This window comes from Cucurbita maxima, unplaced genomic scaffold (assembly GCF_002738345.1).
Source record: "Cucurbita maxima cultivar Rimu unplaced genomic scaffold, Cmax_1.0 Cma_Scf00001, whole genome shotgun sequence".
Classification (NCBI taxonomy): Eukaryota; Viridiplantae; Streptophyta; class Magnoliopsida; order Cucurbitales; family Cucurbitaceae; genus Cucurbita; species Cucurbita maxima.
The window spans coordinates 1,057,656-1,067,906 of NW_019272017.1; the positions used below are offsets into that span (position 1 = coordinate 1,057,656).

Genomic DNA, 10,251 nt, shown 5'->3' on the forward strand with positions numbered 1-10,251 from the left:
CCCCCCCCCCCCCCCAAAAAAAAAACATAATAATAATCTTTATTATAAGTAAAATTAAAAATTTGTAAATACCAAAAACTCTCCAAGTCAACCGATTCTCGTAGAGTCGTTGACAAAGTGACATGTTGTTAACTTACATAAATATGTCGGATCTGAACATGATTTTGTTGCTACTTACATAGATAAAAAAATCTCTATAATGATTTGATATTATCCACTTTCGTGTGACTCCAACAAGTTTAACATATAGGAGTGAAGCTTTAGATTTTTTTTTTTTTAAATGTATTTATGTTGAAACTAACCTCTTATGAATCGGCTAAATTATAAAAATATATTTGAAAAAAAAATCATATTATTTTTAAAAAAATTATTATATTGGATAAATAAGACAACGGGACAATCACCTAAAATGATGTAGTTGTGATTGAGATTCGAATGTTCGCTAAATTAACTTTTCGTCCAATAAACGAATCGATTTTGTATTTCATTTGAAACTTATCTTTAAAAATAATATAAAAAATACTATAATTTTTATTTTAAATTAAAGAAAATAACATTTACGTCTAATAAAATTTTGCTATTAATATATTTTTAAAAATATATATATATATTATTATTATTATTATTATTGTGAGTGTTTAAAATTGAAGAAATGTGTTAAAAGAGGTAAGAGTATTATTGATTTGGATTGATCCACCATCTTTTTTCCTCCCTTACTTTTATGATTGATTGAGACTGAATATCAGCTTTTAAATTAGACATATTCATTTACGAGGCCCTCCTTCCTCGAGTAAGCTTAATTCAGTGGTAACTGACATTTTGTTAACAGAATCTTGCTTCTTCTCCCTTATCATTTTTGTCGCAATACATATACTCTCTAGCTTACCATAAGATGGTCGAGAAGTTGGTTGAAGCGAACCAGATTGATATTAGGTACCATGAGTTAGAGGCCATGATGCATGTCGACTCTTTCGATCGAATTTGAGCTTGGAACCAATTTTTTTTTTTTTTTTTTTTTTTAGTTTCGTTTCTAACTAAACACTAATATTACTCAAATAGAGCATACCAACTTTAACGAGGTAATTAATGCGTTGATTTTGGCAATTAATGAAATAGGACTATAATTATTGATTCATTTCTAACTAAATACTCAAAATTAAATGACTAAATCTTGAGGCTAAAATCTCGCCATAAATAATGTTTGAAGTTAGTGGCCCCACCGCCCAAAATGGTTTGGTGTTCAACTTTTCCGACCACGAGCATCCGATGCTGCCGCGCCGGCGGCTGCCTCCGCCCCACCCCCAATAATTTAGTACCTATACCTTTATGAACCATGGGATTTAAAAATTAATTAAAATTCCTTTTTCTTAATTGGATTATAATTTTTTTTTTGTTTTTATTAAGTTAGATAATCCGAATCATCAAATTCAATTGAGTTGGATTAGGTTATCGAAATATTTTTAAAAAAATTTATTTGTCTACAATATATATTATATTAATAATTAAAATCTCACCGCATATTTATCATCTATTAACACAAAATATTTTTAATTCTCTTAATATTTTTAAAAAGTATGGTCAGGATCGTAATTCTATTATAGTTGACAAGATAAGAAATGTCAACGCACAAACCAATTTGAATTTTTTTATCTTTTAAAAAATCAATCACTTCTAAATAAAATAAAAAATTGAATAAAAAATTAGAATTAGGTCGAGTTCTTGCATGAAATAGTCCTATTATTTGTGTGAACTAAAAACGAAAGTTAAACGTTAATTAATTTTCTTTTAGAAAACTTGAAGGCTCACCTAACTTGATTAGGAGAATAATTATCTTTTTTACCCAAACCGACAGGTCGGAATTCCTTAAATCTAATATTTTAATTAAAGTTAAGCCATTGTATTATTTTGACATTGTTGATTGTCGACTTGTCGTCAAATCACTTCAATTTAATTAATTAAAGGTTCCACTTTTTTTTTTTTTTTTTTAATTAAAGAAAAGGCCATTGTTACCACTAACATTTGTTTATTTATTTTCAAATTTACTTGAATAGTTGACTTAACATTATATTTTTATATTGTCATTATAATTATCATGGAGTAAAAAATAACTTCATTTTAAATATAATACGATAATAAAGAGTCATCTTTGAAAAATCACATAAGGACAAATACAAGTATAGTTCATATTATTAATAATAAAGGTATTTTTAATTTTTCGAGAATTTTAATATATTATTCCATATTAATAAAAATATGGCTAAACTCATTCTATTTTCAAACGTTTTTAATAATTCTCTTAAATTAAAAAAAATTAAAAATGCGTTTTTTTTTTTTTGAATATCCTTGAATTTTAAAAAATACATTACCTTTAAAAGCTTCACTAAACTAAAAATAAAAATAAAAAAAAAACTATATACTTTTACGTTATGAAAATAAATGTATTTTTAATTTTTGTTTTCTTAATTAACAAGTATATATAAAAATAGAATTAAGAAAAAAGTGAAAATAATAAAAGAATATAATTGAGAAGAAAACAAAAGAAGGGCAATAGTGGAAACAAAGGTACATTCGATTGCGACACTTCCACCCATAGTATTCCCCCACCCATCACCTTTTTTATTTTTCTTCCTCTTCTTTTTATTTATTCATATTTTAATTAATTAATAATAATATTAATTTTCTCACCTGAAAGACCCACTAAAAAAGCTTAATTTATATTACAATTTCTCTCTCTAGCCCCAACCCCATGCATGGCTAAGAAATTAGAATCTAGAGAGAGAAAGGCATAAAGTAAAGAAACCCTACTTTGGTGGCCGTCTTCTTTCTCTCGTTTCCCAGCAAATGTGATTCTCCACCATCACTAACCTTTTACCATGGTTTTCCCTTTGGATCTTCCTCCCAACTGGCCATCCGTGAGTGGTTTCGAGCCCTATAATTCCCACCTTTTTTTTTTCTTTTTAATTTTATTTTATCTGTTCTTGAATATACTCCATCCTTAATCCTTCTTGTTTTTTGGTTTTTCCCAGTTCTCCAATCCACAGCAAAATAACCCTGCTCCGGATTCTGATCAGGTTTTGCTACCTCTGCCATCTTCTGGTGGTGGTGGAGGTGGTGGTGGCGGTGGCGGTGGTGGGTTCATCAGACCGGTTTCGATGACCGATCGTGCTCGGTTGGCGAAGATTCCGCAACCGGAGCCTGGATTAAAATGCCCTAGATGTGAATCTCCCAACACTAAATTCTGTTACTTTAATAATTATAATCTTTCTCAGCCTCGCCACTTTTGCAAGACGTGTCGTCGTTACTGGACGCGTGGTGGTGCGCTGAGGAATGTTCCCGTCGGTGGTGGCTGCCGGAGGAACAAGAGGGCTAAACCCCAGAATCGGTCCAAGTCTCCGACGGCGGGCGAGCGACCAAGCTCGGCTAATTCAACGCCTGCAGTTTCACTTTCAGCTCAACCCCATTTGCCCTTTTTGTCATCTTTACATAATTTCTCTAATTACCTAAACTTGGGGATAATTCCGCCGCCGCCACCTCCTCCAACAAGCAGTGGCGCCGCCGCCGCCGGAGGACCGGATATTCATGAATTTCACGGTGACCATTGGAGATTACAACAACCACAGCAATTCCCTATCTTGGCTAATAATCAACAACCTAATCTACTTTACACTTTCGACCCACCAGAAAGCGCGACGACTCGATACAATCTAAACGGGCTATCGAGATTAGAGATGGAGAACAACGTCGGAATGGCGATGGCGGGAACAGTGAAGGTGGAAGAGAGTAAAGCAATGAACTTGGGGAAGAATTTCCAATTCTGGGTCGGTGGCGGCGACACGAATACTTGGAGCACCGGCGCCGATCTTCACAGCTTCGCTACGTCCTCCGCCGAACACTTATCCAGACAGTAATTTTCCTCAATCCTTCCGAACTTCCTCTTTTTGTCATTAAAATGTTCAAAGTAGAAAACAAACATTGATGGACCAGCTAGAGCTTCGCAGGCTTTTTGAATTTTGAATTTGGGATATATATATATATATAGATATAGATATGTACATACATGTGTGTTATGATTATGCCCTTGAATTTGGAGATTTATTTCTTTTATCTCTAAGTTTTTAGCTATGTATTCTCGAAATTCAATGCATAATCTATTAAACTAAGGTATTTAATATAAATGGTTATCTATCACTAGCAAATATTGTCATTTTTTAGCTTTTCATTATTTTAAAATGGAGAGGAGTTTCTACATCCTTATAAGAAATGTTTCGTTCCCGTTTACGACTAGAACGAAAAAGGGTATTAAAGGTATTGGAATGTGTGGTCATGGTTAGATACATTTGTTTTATGAACCCATAGCTGGTTTTATGCTTAAAATCTGCCATTTATGGGGCTCCAATGATGTCCTAGACCTTTAATCCAAACCCGAACACAAAAGTTTTATTTGGAGCGTTTGAAGTATTATGTGAAAATTTTGAGTTACAATAAATATTTTTTTGTACAATATTGCGAGGAAGGTTCAGATTTGATAAAATTGACACACATGTTTAGTAAGAAAACACTCTGAAGTAATTTTGCTATCGGATCGTTTTTTTTACAAGGGTACTATTGATCGTTATCACCGACTTTAGGTAACGGTTCTTAAAGGGTGAGAAACGACAAATAGAGAGACACGTAAGACGATTAAGATATATACTATCGACCAAATTGTATGAATTTTGAATTTAAAATATATTAGATAGTCGTCAATCTCAAGCTCCTTCTATAATCTCCATAATTACTTATGTTCTATATCGATGTTCTCGGGCTCCTTATGTTAACCGTGGACAATAATTTATTAAAAAAAAAGATTTATGATGGTGTATAATTTAGAATATAATTTTTTAAAAGTAAAAAAATAAAAAATAAAAAAAATGGAAATAAATAAACAAGGAAAAAATATTGTTCTTGTTTTTGTTGAATATATAAAAACAAAAATAAAGACTAGAAATCCGGAAGGTGGTGTGGCCAAGAGGTGGTAATGAGTCCCAGCAATGGACGCTTTCTCGTGGATCCAACGGTTCATATTAGATCTCCCTCCATTCATCCAATCCGTCTTCTCCGTTTCTCCCTTTAAATTCTTCTCTCACTTTCTCTCTGTTTTTCCCTCGCTTTCGTTCTTCCCTTTCACTCCTCCATTTGGATCGCATCGCATTGTCTAAAGGTACAATTCTCATTTCTCTCTCATGTTTTGATCTATGTTTCAGTTCTTGTTTATCATCTGTTGCCTTTGTTTTGTTTATTGTTTGTGGTTTGGATTAATCTGCCGCTTCTTTGATTGTTTCTATTGTTGTTGTGCATTTTGATTATGTTGTTTTGTTTTGTGGACGTTTGATGTTTGAATGAAGTATTGGATGAACGAAATGGAAGCGGAGTGACAATGTGGTGGATTTTTTTTGTTCGCGCTTATTTGTTTGTTTCGTGTTGGAATGCGGATTTCGGATGTGGAGATGCCTGTGTTTTTATATTTCGTTTGATCGTCCATGCGTCATGAAAATCTGGAAGAATGAAATTGATTTCTTGATCGTTTTCTGGAAACAGCTTCCGTACGTGTAGAATCAATTGGCAGATCATTTCATTTCTCCATTGTACCTATTGTAAATATTTAAGAATTGCAGATGTATGTTGTTCGATGACTAAAGATCAATGAGGAGAAGATATCTTTTTATGGGGCTTAGTCTTATGCAGTTGTTTATTTCTGTTGCAATTTGAAGGGACTAGGGGGTATCCTTTACATCCGAGTACAACCAATTCCACACTCTTATTTGGTTAATAAGTAGACAATTGTAGGTGTAGACAGTTTTTTCTGGCTGAGAAGTGTATATTCTTGAAAGGAACAGAGGATGCACTTGATATTTAAATTTCCTTTTGTTGTTTGTTCAAATTTCTAACTTGCATTTTTCTTCTCGCAGGTATTAGAAGATGGCAGATTCTGAGGATATTCAGCCTCTCGTTTGTGATAATGGAACGGGAATGGTCAAGGTATTAAGAGTTACAAAGTTATACATATCTTAATAAATTATCGGCAGTCACTGTTTAAATGGCAGTGAACTCAGTGTTCATCTAAGAGGAAATAATGATTTTGTGTTGAATTCTAGGCTGGGTTTGCTGGAGATGATGCCCCAAGAGCTGTGTTTCCTAGTATCGTAGGTCGTCCTCGCCACACTGGTGTGATGGTTGGGATGGGTCAGAAAGATGCTTATGTTGGTGATGAGGCTCAATCCAAGCGTGGTATTTTGACACTGAAATATCCAATTGAGCATGGTATTGTTAGTAACTGGGACGACATGGAAAAGATTTGGCATCATACTTTCTATAATGAGCTTCGTGTTGCACCAGAGGAACACCCAGTTCTCCTAACCGAGGCTCCTCTTAATCCAAAGGCCAATCGTGAGAAGATGACACAAATCATGTTTGAGACATTCAATACTCCAGCTATGTACGTGGCCATTCAAGCTGTTCTTTCCTTGTATGCAAGTGGACGTACAACTGGTAAGTAGCCCACTTCAATCATTTCACTTGGTGAGTGTTTTAATTTTATTCAACTCATAGGAGGCTAGTGCTGCCATGCAAATTTAGTTGTTCAGACATACTTTGAAAGTGACAATAATACACGTTCTGTTTTGACATAAATTGGACATAGTTGTGTTCTTTCCTTGACAGTCTGAACAAGATTTTTCAGTAGAATTTGTTGCGTGTTTGGCCTTGGCTTACTCGTTCTTTGTGTTTTGTCTTTGAAGGAATTGTGATGGACTCTGGTGATGGTGTCAGTCATACGGTTCCTATATACGAGGGGTATGCCCTCCCACACGCCATCCTTCGTCTTGATCTGGCTGGTCGTGATCTCACAGATAACCTGATGAAAATCCTCACTGAGCGTGGGTACTCTTTCACCACATCTGCAGAGCGGGAAATTGTGAGAGATATGAAAGAAAAGCTGGCATATATTGCCCTTGATTATGAACAGGAGATGGAGACATCCAAGACCAGCTCGTCTGTCGAAAAGAGCTATGAATTGCCTGATGGACAGGTGATCACCATCGGATCGGAGAGATTCAGATGTCCTGAAGTTCTTTTCCAACCTTCCATGATAGGAATGGAAGCAGCAGGCATTCATGAGACTACATACAACTCCATCATGAAGTGTGATGTGGATATCAGAAAGGACCTGTATGGCAACATTGTCCTATCTGGTGGTTCGACCATGTTCACCGGCATCGCTGATAGAATGAGCAAGGAAATCTCTGCCCTCGCCCCTAGCAGCATGAAGATAAAGGTCGTGGCGCCACCTGAGAGAAAGTACAGTGTCTGGATTGGAGGATCCATCCTGGCATCCCTTAGCACCTTCCAACAGGTTGTTAATCACTAGTAGATAAGAACTAAAACAACACAAGCTAACATTTTACCCCTTTGGATTGCAGATGTGGATTGCCAAGGCAGAGTATGATGAATCTGGACCGTCGATTGTGCACAGGAAATGCTTCTAAAGGAAGAATAGAAAGATTCATAGGTGAAGAGATTGGAGCAAAAAATGGTGTGTTTTCTTCTGAAATGGAAGCGTTTTTCAGCTCCTCCCCCTCTTTCACCTTAGCTTTGTTTATTCCTTCTGTCATTCAAATTTTGGAGCCCAACGTTAAGAAGGCCTAAATTTTGATTGCTAAAATGGTTCAAATTCTTTCATATGTTTTATAATTAATTAATTTATTCTCCCACAAGATTTATCTCTAAATCTGTGAAGGGATAGGGGTTTTAGATTTATGTGGGTTGTTTTCATTTTTATGTTGTTGTTCTTCTGAACCAATTTATGTATGTAATATAATTTTATCAGGTAGTACCGTACTTGATAAAATATTATATTTATGGATACTCCATTCTTTGTTTTTTCTTTTCAAGAACCTCATATTGACCTTTGAAGGATTGTGAAACAAAGGGCTGTCCATTATAAATACAGAAGAAATTAGAGATTGGGAAACGTAAGATTAGGAGCTTTGATTCTCTCCTGTATTAGAAAATCTTCCTCTTCCAGAAGTGCGAGATGTGGAAGCCCTCCATCTCCCTCAAAACAGCCCATTCATTTGCAAATTCCTTTGCAAAGCTGTATGGGCCATGTGTGTTAGTGCATGCTCTACCAATATCACTGCATTGTACGATGCTCTCCATTCTGTTGCCTCAAATCTCTCCAGTCTGAGAATTTGGCCCCCACGAATGAAATCATGTTCACAAATATAATAACATTATCACATTTACTACAAACTAGACCTAATAAAACAAACCTCTTGTGAAGAATCTCCACAATTCTGTACAACTCATCAACTTCGAAGGTGCCCATGGATTCCCACTTGTCGCTTCTTCTGTTAACCTAAAACATTCGACAATGACATAGTTTAACTAGCTAAGATATATATTTTCATTTTCGAGCGGCAAATGTCGAAAGAAAACTTACCATTGTACGTGAGTAACCGATTTTGACATGTTCTTTTGAGGAAGAAACAAACTTTCTTCTTCAATTCATGGAAGTAAGAGTGTTCCATTTTGGTTGAAGAACAATCGAAGAGAAACCCATTTTATTTAAGGCCTCATATTCAAATGACATAAGAAGAAACATAACTGTTCCATTTATGTCTCAACTGCTCCCTGGAAGTTGATGTGCAAATCAAATACACACAAAGCCAACTCCAAGAATTCATTCAAACCTTATCTATCTTAAGCTTTATGATTTAGGTATCTACCTAATATGCTCCCTAAAAGTCACGGGGTTCTTTATTTACTTATGGTAATATAATGTTACCTTCTTCAATTTTTTTTAATTTATTTCTTCGTTTTCTAAAATATTTTTTTGCAAACGTGACTCGAGGTCCAATACGTCGATGTTGTCCATGACATCCGAATACGTCGATGTTGTCCATGATATCCGAATTTTTCACAGCTAACCTGTTCATTGAGTTAGAATAAGTGTGCACTATCATTGTCTGCTTAATATTTTATTTGATGGCTACTCATTCAATTATATGGTTACATTAGAAGAAAAAAAACACCGAAAATGTTTGTTATAATCGGAACTCTCCCCTTTATTTGACGATTTAATTTACATTATTTTCAGGGAAAAATGATGGAAAATTACAATTCCAAACAGATGAACAGAGGACGAAATTCAGGGATCAGTTTTTAGAGAGAAAAAGAAGCAGAGGAGAAGCGGGATTCAATGAACAACGGTAACCGGCGGCGGCTTAAATCTGCTACCGGCGCCACCGTAACTGATATTTCTCTGATGCGGCAACGCGAGCATGGCGGTGTAGTCCAAAAAATCATTCAGCGCAATAACGGCCTGCAAAATCCGTTTCAAATCATCGGCGGCGGAGAATCCGAAGCATCCTCTTTCGCGGACAGCATACACGTAAAAAGTTAAACAACCTTTTCTAAATTTAAACCTAGCCATCTCACAGCCGTTCAGTCCCCGAATCAGCCGTCGATTCACATCGCCGAGAGTCATTTCCGCCGGCCACCTGTGGCCGACGGCAGCCTTCAGAGCCTCCGTCTCGAACACAAACAGAATCACCTTCGATTTCTTCGTGCCGAGGCCGAACGTCAGATTGTGCCAAGCGTGGTGCGCCAGAATCGTGAAATTCGTCGGCAGGAACACGGCGGTGGAATTGAACGGAAGGCGATTTTGGTTGTTATTGTCGCTGTTGCCGTCGTGGTGCGGCGGCAGAGAAAGTAGCTGGAGGAATTCAAGAGGCCAGGCTCGGCGAATTGTGAAGGATTTGACAACGAATTGGGCGCCGAATCGGAGACCTTTGACAGCGGTAGATGGCTTGAAGGAGAAATCGGTAAGCGTTGGATTGGCGGTGGCGCCGCCTGATTGGTGGCGTTGCTTTTGTTTCTTGTTCTTTTGATTGTTATTGTTCTTCTGCTCTCTATTTTCCATATTTTTCCTTGTTTTCAACCGTCGGAGAGTTCTGGATTTGAAGCTCTGGCTATGGCCTCTTCTTTTTTGGGGCAAAAACATAACAAATAAAATTGCGTATATATATCCACTTTTTTAAATTAAAATAAACATACATTTTTATCCTCGACACATATGTCGTTTTTCTGTTTTTTTTTTCCTGTCATTTTTCAATTTTAGTCCTCTTTTTTTTTTCTTTTCTAATTTTACTGTAGTAATTAAATAATTTTAAAAATGGAATTCTGTTATCCCCCCCCCCCCCCCCCCCCCCC

The 10,251-nt window shown here is 36.0% G+C and overlaps 3 protein-coding genes across 3 annotated transcripts; 2 read left to right on the forward strand and 1 right to left on the reverse strand.

Moving 5' to 3' along the window:
- The first annotated feature begins 2,726 nt into the window (after window positions 1-2,726).
- LOC111488655 (dof zinc finger protein DOF3.6-like) lies at window positions 2,727-4,151 on the forward strand. The gene is made up of 2 exons (XM_023136533.1): window positions 2,727-2,912; window positions 3,027-4,151. The coding sequence occupies exons 1-2, from the start codon at window positions 2,874-2,876 to the stop codon at window positions 3,906-3,908; spliced, it is 921 nt and encodes a 306-aa protein (XP_022992301.1). The 5' UTR covers window positions 2,727-2,873; the 3' UTR covers window positions 3,909-4,151.
- Window positions 4,152-5,021: 870 nt separating this feature from the next.
- LOC111486904 (actin-97-like) lies at window positions 5,022-7,900 on the forward strand. The gene is made up of 5 exons (XM_023134070.1): window positions 5,022-5,200; window positions 5,949-6,018; window positions 6,135-6,528; window positions 6,777-7,390; window positions 7,458-7,900. Exons 2-5 carry the CDS (start codon window positions 5,959-5,961, stop codon window positions 7,521-7,523), a joined length of 1,134 nt encoding a protein of 377 aa, XP_022989838.1. The 5' UTR covers window positions 5,022-5,200; window positions 5,949-5,958; the 3' UTR covers window positions 7,524-7,900.
- A 1,179-nt stretch (window positions 7,901-9,079) lies between these two features.
- Window positions 9,080-10,045, reverse strand: LOC111482763. Its single transcript, XM_023128705.1, has one exon. The coding sequence runs from the start codon at window positions 10,040-10,042 to the stop codon at window positions 9,236-9,238; it is 807 nt and encodes a 268-aa protein (XP_022984473.1). The 5' UTR covers window positions 10,043-10,045; the 3' UTR covers window positions 9,080-9,235.
- Window positions 10,046-10,251: the final 206 nt, after the last annotated feature.